Raw genomic sequence first — 15,089 nt, forward strand, 5'->3', positions numbered from 1 at the left:
CAATTTCTTATTTTATAGTCTATTAATTACATGTAAAAAGTGACTCTCCACCTATAAGATACTTGCTTGTGTGGGATGTAGAGCACATGCTGGGGTGTCAGGATAGGTAAACTCCAGGAACTTGAATGATGTTATCACTGTAATCCATGCTAGGGTGTTTGTTCTCTATGACCAGACTTTTGGGGTTTTATTTGGATTAATCTTTATTTGTAAGCAATAATATTCTAATAAAATTTCACACTGCTTTCTGAAGAGAGATTATAGGCTAATATACATATATTACTTGGAACCTAACAGGGCAAGCCTGTAAACATGTTAAAGTAAAGAGAAACATTTGTGCCAAGTTGTAAGGTATAAAATGTGGGTGCTTAAGAAAAAAAGTATATAATAAATGAACAAGATAAAAATGCAATTACTATGTTTTAAATTTGGGTTTGATGTCTTATAGACTATGAAGGAGTCATCTTTATTTTTTTGTTTTGTCACTTTAAAATTTTTGGAATTGAATTAATTGGTTGGTTTCATTTGATAACTCTCATTACACTTTGATTTCTGTAATTGTTCATGCCCTTTTTTGTTACGTGTTTTTCCATAGCCATTCTTTGCCCCATACCTTTACACGCCAAGGTATTGCCCTGGCGGTTCCCACCATCTCATCTCACGCTCATCAGTAAAACCGAATTTGCCCAGAGATCAGAACAATGGCCTAGTAAGTATATGAAAAGGGTAACTAAAATATTAATCTCATAAAAACCAGACACTAAAAAAGCTGGGTTTTTTTCCCTTTCCGGAGTAAAATAATAAAACTTACTTAAAAAATTTTTTAAGAATCATAAAATGTGTACTGTTTGTATTTCTGATAAATATCTGTAGAAAAGAATTACTAGTGAGTTTCAGTGACTAAATGTGTTTTTCTGTCAGAGATTTCTGACTTATAATGTAGTATTGGTTACCAAAACTTTAAAAACAAAACAAAACAAAAAGCTGGACATAGTGGCTCACACCTATAATCCTAGCTACTCAGGATGCTGAGATCTGAGGATCAAGGTTCAAAGCCAGCCCAGGCACAAAAAGACCTGAGACTCTTATCTCCAATTAACCTCTAGAAAAGGAGAAATGGGGCTTGGCTCTAGGGTAGGGTGATAGCCTTGAGCTGAAGAGTTCAGGGACAACCCCCAGGCCTAGGGGTAGGGTGGTATCCTTGAGCTGTAGAGCTCGGGGACAGCACCCAGGCCCAGAGTTCAAGCCCCATGACCCACAAACAACAACAAAGCTTTTTATCTGCTCATTTCTAAGGTCTTTTTAAAAGGGAATACATAGATTGTACTATGACAGATATGGTGGTACATGTCTGTGATCCCAGAACTTGGGAGGCTGAAGCAGAATGATGGTGAGTTTGAGACCAACCTGAGATATGTAGTAAGGTTTTCTCTTGAAGGAATAAGGGGGTGAGGTGGGGATTTAGTGGGGAAAAAAAGAAATTCAATCTAGTGATAACACAAATTAAGCAGGGTAAGAGAAATCATTCAAAAGTACTATTAGCTAATCAGTTAAAAGCAAAATACATGTATGTTTAACATATTAGGGACTCCTGATGATAAATTTAAATTAAAATAAAACTCTCCCAGCTAATGTAATTTTAATTGAAATTTAAAATGCCATAAAGTGGAATTCTAGGTGCACAAATGTTTGGATGTTTTCTGTATTATTATTTTAACATTGTGGTCATTCATCTTCATGTGCTCTTCATGCGTGGCTCACCCCTGAACCCTGCACCCACACTCTCCTGTTTTATGTTGGTAGGCGGTTATCAAGGAGGACGCTGCTGAGGGGCTTTCTTCACCCACAGACTCCTCAAGGGTAATGAGCAGTCTTGTGGTGTGGAACGCTAGCATCTCATTGCTTCTGTAGCAGTAACCACCATCTTAGTCACGCTGACAACAGTTCACTAACTGCACTTGTGTGATGGGAAGTTAGTGGAGAGTAACTGAATACTAATACTTGTAGCTTGTGGATTAAGTATGAAGCTAATGTTTAACTTTGCCCTTCATTTCTTCCTGCTTTTCCCTTTTTCAATGACACCAGGGGCTCTTTTAATTTCCAGTAAGAAAGGGCAGAGTCCAATGGCCACTGGGGACGTTCAGCTGGTATTTGTTCTTTAGTGCTGAGCTCTGTTTCACCTTTGACTGTAGTTGTAGTTGATGCTACACATGTTTGGAAAATATCCCAAAATTTCCCAAATCATCTTTGAGACTACAAAGACATTAGCTAGATGGTGTGGAGACCAAGCACCTTTTTAGTAACTCATGCTTAATCTAGAAGTAGTTACCGTTAGTGAGGCTCAGTATAAGTCTTTGTGAAGTACTGCTTTTATTTATTTAAACAAAATTTCCACACAAGCACAGAGCTAGTTCAGCATGAAAAGGAAAATGCTTAGATCTTTTTGCTCTTAATATTTGAAAGTAACCTTTAAACAAAACAAAACAAAACAAAAACCTAGCTGGGCATAGTGGTTCACTCCTGTAATCCTAGCTACTTAGGAGGCTGAGATCTGAGGACCAAGGCTCAAGGTCAGCTGTGCACAAAAGGACCTGAGACTCTTCTCTACAATTAACCTCTAGAAAACAGGAAAGTGGGGCTTGGCTCAAGGGTAGGGTGGTAGCCTTGAGCTGAAGAGTTCAGGGACAGTGCCCAGGCAGAGTTCAAGTCCCATGACCCGCCCCCCCCCCCAAAAAAAAAGCTCGCAAAATACATAGAAGTCACCTGTTCAGGACTTTATACTTGTTAAAACATGTTCATAATGAGCCTTAAAAATCTTAATTTAATCCATCAGTGTGAAATTAAAGAACTTAAACTTTCATTTATACACAGATATAATATACCATGCAAATTTGATCTGAAGCAATTTTGAAATGTGATATATTAGTTAGAGTTAATGAATAAAATATTTCATCCTATTTTTAAAAATTTTATTTATTATAAAGGTGATATACAGAGAGAGGGATTACAGTTACAAAAGTAAGGTAACGAGAACATTTCTTGTCAAACATTGCATTCTATGTTTGTAACTTTTAACCTAGAACAAGCATTTAGGTAGGCTTAATTTTTTAACTTTAATTTCCTTTGAATTAATGTAGTGAGAGAGAAAAAAACCATTTTATTGTTTCAAGGAGTTGGTTGGTGATTCTTGTCATTAACATTTCAGTTGAAATGTTGGAAAAACTTCAGTTATCTGCAAATGATAGACGCAGTCAGCCACAACAGTTTGATTCAAGTGCACAGGGAAAATGTGTATTGCATGGATCATCACTACTTCGTGCAAGAATGACTTGTAGGTTAGTCTGAGAACCTTTAATATGGGCAATGCTCTGAGCTAAAATTCCTCAGCAAAGGTTTGATGAAAAGTAGATACTATGAAGAATTTGATGGTATTAATGATACAGAAATGCAAGAAAAGTAGCTATTCCTGAGCTTTAAAATATGAGCAAATAGTTATAATTAAAAAGTGGCTGAGAGCTGGGTGCTATGGCTCATGTCTGTAATCCTAGCTGCTCAGGAGGTTGAAACCTGAGGGTAGTGGTTCAAAGCCAGCCCCAGCACTAAGTCATCACTGACTTATCGCCAGTTAACCACTAGAAAGCCAGAAGTGGGGCTGTGGCTCAAGGGATAGGGTGGTAGCCTTGAGCTGGAGAGCTCAGGGACAGTGCCCAGGCCAGAGTCCAAGCCCCATGACCCAAAAAAAAAAAAAAAAGTGGCTGAGGGACTGGGAGTTTGGCCTAGTGGTAAAGTGCTTGCCTAGTATGCTCTAAGACCCGGGTTCAATTCCTTGGTACCACATACATAGAAATAAAAAGCTGGAAGTGGTGCTGTGGCTCAAGTGGTAGAGCTCTAGCCTTGAGAAAGTCCAAAGATAATGCTCAGACCCTGAGTTCTGGCAAAAAATAAAAAATAAAATAAAAAGTGGGTGAGAACCAAGCTTGGTGGTACATACATGTAATCTCAGCATTCTGGAGGATAAGACAGGAAAATTTGTGAGTTCAAAGCTAGCCTAATCTATATAGAAAAGATTCACTGTGTGCTTGTATGTATGTATACACACATACATACATATACAACAAAGAAACAAACAAATAAAAAGAATCTAGTTTTTCCCCCACCCGTTATCACAGGACCAGGACAGGAGAAACAATGCAATTCCTGAGACATGTTTAGAAACTCAGTAAAGGTATTCTGACAATATTAATGCCCTTGTTAAGTAATCATATTACTTTAAAAACAGTAACTTTTTAATACTAAAATAGTTTTATAGTTGATACAGTAATAGATGATTACCAAGCTTCCTTTGCTTTAAAAAATTAACAATAACAGTAGCATTATAGACTAGTACTAAGAAGTAGAGATGTAGTTCAGAGCCAATTGAAAACAGTGGTAGAAATGTGAAAACCCTACGTGTGGGGATATTGGATACATTCAAGCAGCACAGGAGGTAAGGTAATGAAAGGCAACGAAAACCATTTTCTGAGGCTTTCTAGTATTGGGAGGGACAACAGAACTGATGATTCATGTCCACTCAATCAGTCGTCTCCAACATGTCCTCCTTATATGAAGAGTCGCTCACATACAGGTCAAGAGCTACACAAACATTTTTTAAAATATAATTTTATTATTATTTAAGAATTTACAGAGGCATTGCAATTTCTAAGTCAGATAATAAGTACAATTCTTCTAGGACAATGTCAGCCCTTCCTTTATTATCCCTCAGTTTCACCCTCCCATTAAGTTACATAGTTCATTTTTTACATTGTGTATTGTATACCATCACTGCATTTGTTCACCCTTTGCACAAACATTTTTTGAACAAATTGTTTTGCCATTATAAGCATGAAGGGAGGCAGACCACAAGAGTTAACCAGTTATGGTCCTTACAAAATATAGATAAGCCTATCTTTTTTTTTAAACCACAAGGAATTTCTGGTAAGCCTTTCCAAAATAGATCTTTATACAAGTAATTGGATTTTTATCACATTATTGCTTGTGAAATTCAGCCAAGGTTTTATCAGATACATATATCCAAGTGTTTCACAGAGCTAGAGGTTAAAATACAACCCTTCATGCTAGATTTTTCCTATAATTTTATGATTGCCAAATCTTGTGAAAATGGAAAAATATTAGTCCCAAGATCTGCTCTGAGAATATCTGAACTGGACAGAACTAATGGATCCACAGAACAATCTTTTTCAGAAATGAAGTCTTATCAGCACCTCCAGCTTCTAAAATCAGGGAGTTCATTTCTCTGGGCTCACCTTGAAGTGACTTTCCCCTGGAGGCTCTTCTAAGAACAGTGTACTGGGTCTGATCCAGCCTCTGTGGCACAGATCAACGGTGTGGGGCTTACCAAAGTATGGGGTATGGCTGGAGTGATGGGGAACGGAATGCCCCTGACTTGTTTCATAACACATCATTCTCCAGTGCTCTGCTGCTTCTTTGTCACATCCTGTTGAGCAGAAGTAGGGATTTATTTTTTTCCAGTCCTGGGGCTTGAACTCAGGGCCTGGGCACTGTCCTTGGACATTTTTTGCTCAAGGCTAGCACTCTGCCACTTGTGCCACCTAGCCACATCGAGCTTTTTCTGTGTATGTGGTACCCCGGAATTGAACCCAGGGCGTAATGCATGCTAGACTAGCACTCTATCACTAGGCCACACTCCTGGGCTAGGATTTGTTATTTCGCATTATATAGATTCCAGTGATGAGCTCCTAGCCTTGGACCAGTTATCCTTGTCTCCTTTCCCATATGGAAAGGTCAGATTTAAAGATTACTTAGTACATTACTTAAGTACATTATTATTGTTGTTATTGTTAATATTGAAAAGCCAAAATCTACAGAGCTTTAAAGACTCATAATGGAAACTGTTTCATGTTAGCTAATCTTTGTGTTTATATATACACACACAGTCCAGTCTGTTTAAATTAGCTCAGCTGTTTTATCTTTTTGTTCTTCTTAGGCTTAAAAGATATATTCCTAGAATTTAGAAGTGTTTCTAGGCTATTTGAATATGTCAAATACAGTCATGTATCCCTCTTAATGGCAGGAGTATGTTCTGAGAATTGCACTGTTAGGCAATTTAGTCACAGCAAGAATATCCTAGAGTGTAGTTGTACAAACTGACTGCTGTGACATCACCAGATGGCATGCTGTTGTTAATCACGTGTGGTGCCATGTGGAATAATATGTTATACAATGCATGACTATAAAAATCTGAATGCTTTCCAGGAAGATTTTACTTGGACTTTGACCTTCTTTTAATGAAGTTTTCATTGGGAAATACTGTGCTAACCTTTGAACTGTACTGATTTGAGCTGTATTGAGTCCAGTTATCTATGAATTGACTTGGGGAGGCTGATTTACAGTAATTTGAAAACTACTGAAAATGTAAGGAAAATTTATGAATACATAATGCAAAAATTGTATGTAGATCAGTGTCTGTCTTGTCATGCACTATAAGAAAACACACACAAGTGTGTCAGAGTTGAAATTCATCCCAACTCACCCACCCAAAACCAGACATGGTATATTTGCAACAAGAATAGTATATGCGATGTGTTGGAAATCGTAACTGCAGCAAGAGCCTTTACTTTTAGGGATGAAGAAAAGGTCTTGGTTTTTACTAAATAGAAAGCACTTTACGGCGTGACTAAGAGAAAAGTGGGGGGAAAGATGGAGCTCCCCTGTAGATCGTTTTTATTTCCACCACTGGTTTAGAACCTGTAACCCATTTCAAATAATTACATGTCCAAACCAAACTGTCTTGTCATTGCCAGGAGAAGGCTTGGACAAGAAAGTTAAAGATGCCATGGATAAGGAGCTGGGACCTTGTAATTTTGTGTAGACTATAGGTTTGGGACAGGTGCCCCTGGCACCTCCTAGAGGCTTCTTATAGTAGTTTAAACCAGCTTGGCACCAGTCACTCATTGAACAGTGGTTCAGAAGTGGATTCTTATTATTCTGTTTGAAGTTGGAAAATACTTGATTTTTTTTTCTTTCTGTTAAAGCCAGAAATTTACTTTGTGTGTGAAAGGCTTTATATCTGATTTCAATCAAGAAAACTTTTTTCAAGGCAACTAACAGCTTTCAAATAAATTTATTTGTATATCGAAATCCTAGAGTATAGCTAAAAGTTGGACAACAAATCATGTTTATTGAAATTGTTTAGCACTTTTGGTTTTTAAAAGTTTGTCCTAATTATGTAGTGTTAAGCTTTCTCTGACAGCTTTGACAGAATAACAGAATATTTCTCAAGCAGTTTGAAGAGTAAGTTACATGATAATTGTAACAAAAATGTTAAAAGTAAGTTACATTTTTATATTGCAAACAATAACTTTCTCTTGTGTTTGGGGTATCATAATAAAATGTAATGTCATTAGCATTACTTTTTTGGTATTTTTGTAAGTCTCCACAGTCACCTTCTAATGTTTATTTATAGTAAGTTTTACAATATAAACTAGAAAATTAGGTTCTTACAATAGACTCTCGCTATTTGCTCTGTTAAAGGAAAGGGTAGGAAAACCTTGTTTTTTACTGTGCTAAAGCAGTGTGATAAATGAACACATTGCTGTCAGTCATCTCTAGACTATTTTAAGCATTTTAATGCTATTTGCCACCAATTAAATAAAAAATGAACAACAATGATTGCTTGCTTTGGAGTAATTTTTTTTTTTTTTTTGGCCAGTCCTGGGCTTGAGCTCAGGGCCTGAGCACTGTCCTTGGATTTTCTCAAGGCTAGAGCTCTACCACTTGAGCCTCAGCACCACTTCCGGCTTTTTTCTATGTATGTGGTACTGAGGAATCGAACCCGGTCTTCGTGCATGCTAGGCAAGCACTCTACCACTAGGCCAAACTCCTGGCCCCACTCTGGAGTAATTTTAAAGCTTATATATGACTACATATGTTCATTGTAGTATTCTGGGCATCTTTTTTCTCTTTTACCTTTATGGTTTCTTCAGGTCTGGAGGCATTTCTTTTTCTTCCCTTCCCTTCCCTTCCCTTCCCCTTCCTCCCTTCCTCCCTTCCTCCCTTCCTCCCTTCCTCCCTTCCTCCCTTTCTCTCTCTCTCTCTCTCTCTCTCTCTCTCTCTCTCTCTCTCTCTCTCTCTCTCTCTCTCTCTCTCTCTCTCTCTCTCTCTCTCTCTCTCTCTCTCTCTCTCTCTCCTTCCTTCCTTCCTTCCTTCCTTCCTTCCTTCCTTCCTTCTTTCTTCTTTTGTGGGCTTGAACTCTGGGCCTGGGTGCTGTCCCTGAGCTCTTCAGCTCAAGGCTATTGCCCTACCCCTTGAGCCACAGAGCCACTTCCGGTTTTGGTGATTAATTGGAGATAAGAGTCTTTAGGGCTTTGTAGTGCCCAGGCTGGCTTTGAACTGTGATTCTCAGATCTCAGCCTCCTGAGCGAGCAGCTAGAATTACAGATGTGAGCCACAGCACCAGGCTTGGAAGCATTTCTTTTGAAATGACATTTGAAGGTATCTGTGATCTCATACCCAATGTAATAAAACCCCAATTTAAAGATGTGTTTCTAAGTACTAAGTATAATGTGGCCAGATTGCTACCTTTTATGAAGCAGTCATATGGTACTCTAAGTCTTTGTTTTTTAAATTTAAATTTTATTGTTAAGGTGATATAAAGAGGGGTTATAGTCACAAAAGTCAGGTAATGAGTACATTTCTTTTTGAATAGTGTCATCCTCTCCCTCATTATTGAATGTTCTTATAATTTTAGCCTGAATTTAGGGAAGTATTGACTTGTCCTAGTAACTTTTTTCTTACTAAATATAATATGTATGACTTACTCTTTTAATAAAAATATGGATGATAAGAGTATAATATTTAAAATAACAAAGCACTCATTGTTGAAAAGAACCGTGTAGGGAGGGAGGAGGGAGGGATCAAGGGAGGGAGGGAGACCAGAGTGCTGCCTGAATATATAATCCTTGCAATTTGATGTTCCTTTCATGCTCACACCCTTCACTCTGTTTTGTTCCTTCCTTAAAGCTATGTGACTCTGGGTTTAACAAACAGAGACAGGTACAGAAATTCTCAGTGAAATCTTCCTCATTTTCCTTAGGCTATTAGATGCAATCCTTGGCTACATAGCTCACGCTGTGCTCTTTATAAATCTGTGCTCATTTCACTGCCTCAGGTTTTATTTTAGTAGTTGCTTTTGGCCTTTGCATGGCACTCATTTCTGCCTAATCAATTTTAAGCTTATTTAACGAATTTACTTAAGATGATAATGTTTCTGAGTATTGTTTTAATCTACTTACAATATGAAGAAGTTACCTCAAGGTATAATAATATCTTGTGGTGGTAATGTTACTTTTGCCTAGAGAAATTCTAATTTGTATGTATTTTAAAGTTTATATTTGACTATTTAAACAAGCTAACATTCGCTACTATCAATTTTCTAAAATAGATAACATTTTAAAGTATTTACAAAATCATTATGCCGAAATAATAAGTTTTTGGCTCCTTACACACAAATCTAAAGGAAAAATGCATGGTAAATGTCAAAATATTATTACTTAAGCTATTCTGTGTATTCTCAAAATAATACATGTAGTTTCTTTTAAGAATTTATTATTTATTTATTTATTTTTTTGCTAGTCCTGGGCTTGAGCTCAGGGCCTGAGCACTGTCCTTGGACTTTCTCAAGGCTAGAGCTCTATCACTTGAGCCTCAACACCACTTCTGGCTTTTTTTTTCTATGTATGTGGTACCGAGGAATCGAACCCGGGTCTTCATGCATGCTAGGCAAGCACTGTAACCACTAGGCCAAACTCCTGGCCCCTCTTTTAAGAATTTAGTTACTGGCTTATTGAATATCTCTTTATGACTTTTGAACTTTTTTTTTTCCCCTTGCTTTTATGAGATTTCTCTCTAAAGACCTTTATTTTGGTTTTATGATCCTTGGTTTCAAAGACATTTCTTTTTTCACTATTTTGAGGCTGGGATGTAGCTTACTGGCAAAGCACTGTCTAGTAAGGGTGTGTACCAAAAAAGAAAGGACAAAAGATACAAAAGTCATCCTTTCTTTCGGTACTACTAGTGTGTGAAGTGAGGGCCTTGCTTTTGGTAGGAAGGCTCTCTGCCCTGTGTGATCCATACTCCTGTCCTTTTCCCTCTGTTTCTTTTTGGAGTTTTAGCAAGAATCTGTTTTAGTGTATCAGTGTAAAATAGGGAGAAATGGAAAAAGAGATATGTCCTGATTCTCATTCAGAAAGTAGGAGTTAAAATCTCAAATGGGGGTTCCTATTCATACAGCCCTTTTCAGATAATTAGTTTTAGCATCTTGTCAGTGGGTCTGTACCACTACTATTGTTGTGGTGTTTGCCAGATAATAATTTTCAATTTATCTCTTTCACATTTAATTATAATTCTATGAAAGGATATTGTCTTCTTCCTAACTTATTTATCTCCTCAAATATTTAATTGAATCAATATAGACTTATGGGTATTTATTTGATGATCTGTAACCCAGCAAAAGTGTTATTTTGTTAGTCAAACTATTCCTTTATAAAGTTTCAACCCAAAAATAAAGTAAGCAGAATATAAATGCAAGCAAGGAATTCCAAGCAAGGAATACAACATTTAAAAAATTAAGGGTCATCCAGGAGCTAGTGGCTCACGCCTGTAATCCTAGCTACTCTGAGGCTGAGATCTGAGGATCGCAGTTGAAAGCCAGCCCAGACACAAAAGTCCATGAGACTCTGATCTCCAGTTAACCCCAGAAAACCGGAAGTGACAATGTGGCTCATGTGCTAGAGTACTAGCCTTGATCTGAAGTGCTCAGGGACAGTGCCCAGAGTAGATATTATTCATTAATAAAATAAATGAAGTATGACATATGGGTACTGACATGGATGCATCAATAAAAGAATGGTCACTTGTTCTATAATTCTGTTTGTATGAAATTTCTATAGACATCTCTAGTCCATAGAGATAGACAGTAGCTCATTGGTTGCCAGGGGCTGAGGGTAGGATTTGGAGAAATGCACAGTGACTATTGATGGATACAGGGATTCTTTTGGACTTGTTGAAAATTCTTTTATTATTATAGTGATGGTTCACTACTACTGTGCAGATAAACTTAAGTGTTATTGAATCCTACACCTTAAATTTGAGAAGTATTTAGCATATATGGTCTCAATAAAAGTTGCTTTTCAAAATACAAAGTGACTAATTAACACTGACTCTTGGCTGTCCTTATCTAGGCAAAGGAGAACTGTGTGTAGAGTTAGTAAAACTAAATTAGGACTAACATTTTTATTCATATATTAGAAGCGGTAATTCAGTCCTGGATATGCCATATTTTATACTTAGTTAAAAACAAGTGTTTGTTTTGCCTGGTGCTGGTGGCTTATGCCTGTAATCCTTGCTACTTAGGAGGCTGAGATCTGAAAATTAAGGTTCAAAGCCAGCCCAGGTAGGAAAATCTATGAGACTCTTGTCTTTAATTAACCTCTAGAAAACCAGAAGTGGCACTATGGCTGAAGGTGGTAGAGCACTAGCCTTGAGCAAAAAGAACCTTAGAGCTCAAGCCCCATAATTGACAAAATCAAAAAGCAAAATGAATGAATGCTTGGTGTAATATATTCTACAGCATTAATTTCCAAACTTGTATAGACCTATACTTACAGACTTGGTAAGACTCCCTAACTCATGAAGTTTCTACTCCAACTGTCTGTTTAATATAATCTGATCCCCTAGCAATATTCGTATGTAATATCTGTTTATGTTAAAAAATATACTGGCTTTCTATATATTTATCAGTTAGTATTAATAATATTATACTTTCATATTGCAAGTAACATTAGGAGGCATTTTCAACTATGTCCTGATAGTGATTTTTTTTAAAGGCAGCAAAAAGATGTGATAAACATACTCTCAAGGATATGATAAATCTTATTTATAATAGATAATTAGATTTAAGAGTAAACAGATTGTTTGGAATATCTTTATCTTCTAGATCAATCAGTCTGTCTTCTTCTCTGTGTTATGGTTACATCTTCTATAGTCTCTTCAAAAATAGTTGGAGGGACGGGAGTTTGGCCTAGTGGTAGAGTGCTTGCCTAGCATGCACAAAGACCTGGGTTTGATAGAAAAAAGCCGGAAATGGTGCTGTGGCTCAAGTGGCAGAGTTCTAGCCTTGAGAAAACCCATGGACAGTGCTCAGGCCCTGAGTTCAAGCCCTGGGACTGGCAAAAGAAAGAATAGTTGGAGCAAAGAAACTAGGAAATTGATATTAAAGCTGACCAGTTAGGGTCTAATCCACATCTATACTCGCTATTTAGAAAGTGTCTTGTAAGGCCTAACTCAGACTCCTTTGACCTTTATGTGTATCTCTGTAATGGAAGAAAATCATGCATAGTTGGTCAGAGGAAAATCTTTAGAATTTTCTTTAGAATGTTACCACGTCACAAAATGTTTTTCTTCTAAATAAATACTTGACTTACTCTTTTGACTTCTGCCCCCCAACCCTACCCCGGTTGTAAGGCTTGAACTCAGGGCCTAGCTGCTGTCCCTGAGCTTCTTTTGCTCAAGGATATTGTTCTAACCACCATTTGAGTCATAGCACCACTTCTGGCTTTTTTTTTTTAATTTTTATTTTTGTAGTTTATTGGAGATAATCTCATAACCTTTCCTGTCCAGGCTGGCTTTGAACCACAGTCTTCAGATCTCAGCTTCCTGAGATAGGTGTGAGCCACCTAGGATTATAGGTGCCAGGCTTTGACTTTTCCTTTTAAATAAGAACAGATTTCATAAGTTTTATTTACTTTCACGTGTTTAGATTCCATTATTGGAATCTGTTGTATAGGTTCTAAAGATTTCTTGGACATAAATACAGTTGAGATATGAAAACTTCAACTCTGGAGACTACTTAAAGCTGCTCATTCAGTTATAGACATTTTAAAATAATAGATTTTTGTCTTTTGTATTCCTATAATATAGATATCAGTAATTTTTCCCCTCTTATTTTTGTGTTTTAAGCTCTCTTCTTTTTCTTATTGAAGGTAGTAGTGCCTTATCTCTTGAAGTTGAGCTGTAGACATTTGAAAACTTGGCCAATTCCTGGCTTATGGAATGATCTGTCATTTAAGAAATGTTATTTTGATGAGGATGTCTTTACTATAGTAAAAACTATTAAGTGTAACAGTAGTTCTATTCCTTAATGCTATTTCCTTACCACGCCACAGATACTGATTTTATGTTTTCTGTAGAATAACTTGCTGGATTTTGTGTCGCCTCATGTAGCTGGCATTAAATGCTGCTCACATGTGTCTTTTCTTTGGCTTATCTAGGGATCAGGCCCTGCCACAGGAACAGTACTGTCACTGAATGCAATGACTGTGGACACTGTGTGTGAGAAACTGAGGCAAATAGAAGGGCTGGACCAGAGCATGCTGCCTCAGTACTGCACAACAATCAAAAAGGTGATGTATACAATTACACATTGAATGGGAAAACTCTAAGTGCAATATGGGATTCTTGCTTTATATCCTGATAGTGCCCATCTTTGTCATCTACAAATAGACCAAAAAATAATAAAGTAGCAGAATTAAAATGTTCCATTTTAAGAATGATCTAAGTTGAAAAAAATCCCTTGATGAGAAATACAAAGCTCTTAGACGATTTCACATTTAGCTAAATAGCTTGTCTTGCCTGTATGGAACAGAATATTTAAAGGTCTTTTTTTTTTTTTTTTGCCAGTCCTTGGACTTTCTCAAGGCTAGAGCTCTACTACTTGAGCCTCAGCACCACTTCTGGCTTTTTTCTATGTATGTGGTACCGAGGAATCAAACTCGGATCTTCGTGCATGCTAGGCAAGCACTCTACCACTAGGCCAAACTCCCTGCCCCTTAAAGGTCTTATGTGGTTTGTTTTGTTTAGTTGTGCAGGTTGAGTTATTAAAAAAACATCAAATCTGAAGCTTTTGAGAATGGGAACCAATATGGGCTTCAGATTTCAGGCTTTTGGATTAGGGATACTCAACTGGAAATAGTTCTAAATTGAAAAACTCTGGAATATGAAACACTTCAGTCCCAAATATTTGGGATAAGGATATTTAGCCTGTAATACATGTTCATGTGATTTAATCATTATCAGAGCATGCCATACTTACTTAACTTCCCACAAATCCTCAGTTATGTAACATCTAAGATTTATGGCCATGTCACGTTCAGTGAAGCCACCTGGTTGGGGGCTTTGAAGGCTGGTGCCTCTGTGGAAGTTAATTTCTTCTGAGGTCATATTCTCACAGTTCTGGTAGTACCTGATTGCTGAGAAGGCATTTTCTGTGTGAAATTATCCAAAGTCAGTTAAGGGAGTTTCCCCCCACTAAGTTATGATTTTTTATCACAGTATTAAACTGAGCAGCAATAGTTGTTCTCCAGCGATCACATAACTTTAAAGATTGGTGTCTTTGAGAAACATCTTAAAGGATTAAGAGCGCTTATGCATACCATCTAACTGAGTTTACTTACGCGAAAAGGTTTCAGATGATGTCTGCATCTTCCAGTCCAAGGTTTGTACCGACCCCTGTCTGCACCAGTCAGCACTGCTTTCCCATGGACACATTGGGCTCTTACAGGTTAATGCTTGGAGAGCAAGACTCTACCCCAAGCCCCTTGAGAGGGGTTATTTTCCCTCAGCTTTCTTCCCACTAATCTTTACACATTGACCCTGGGTTTTTGAACCCAGAATAGCAATCCAGTTCTTTCATCCTGCAAATTCTGTGACATTGTCAAAAAAGGACTTCTGCCACAAACTGATTTGGTATGCATTTTCTTTTAACTTAATATTGTAAGCAGAGACTCCTTAATTTTACCAGTTAGTAGAGTCAGTCTTTATGTATCTATTATTAGTAAAGAAAATGCTGTCATGTTTTTATTTGAGGGAAACGAGAATTTCAGAGACCCAAAAGTGGTAACAGTTTTTCTGTGTAGGCATTTAGAAGACCGGGAAGTGAGTAACCCTTGCCCCCGCCGGTTTTTGTCATTCTTTATGGCTGAAACTACCTATTAGAGTTGGGTTGTTGTCTTTGG

The 15,089-nt window shown here is 37.4% G+C and overlaps 1 protein-coding gene across 9 annotated transcripts in view; it reads left to right on the forward strand.

Annotated features, from left to right (window-relative positions):
* Positions 1–15,089, forward strand: part of Kidins220 (kinase D interacting substrate 220) — a 97,736-nt gene that overhangs the window by 73,850 nt on the left and 8,797 nt on the right. For 2 of the 9 annotated variants that reach the window (XM_090337484.1, XM_090337485.1), the window contains exons 25-28: positions 596–709; positions 1,804–1,860; positions 9,040–9,072; positions 13,347–13,478. In XM_090337484.1, the coding sequence (XP_090193610.1) occupies positions 596–709; positions 1,804–1,860; positions 9,040–9,072; positions 13,347–13,478 (336 nt within the window). The remainder of the gene's footprint in view (positions 1–595; positions 710–1,803; positions 1,861–9,039; positions 9,073–13,346; positions 13,479–15,089) is intronic. The other 7 variants (XM_090337486.1, XM_090337487.1, XM_090337488.1 and 4 more) reach the window with 4 other exon arrangements.

This window comes from Megascapheus bottae, chromosome 7 (assembly GCF_031878675.1).
Source record: "Megascapheus bottae isolate mThoBot1 chromosome 7, mThoBot2.hap1, whole genome shotgun sequence".
Taxonomy (NCBI): Eukaryota; Metazoa; Chordata; class Mammalia; order Rodentia; family Geomyidae; genus Megascapheus; species Megascapheus bottae.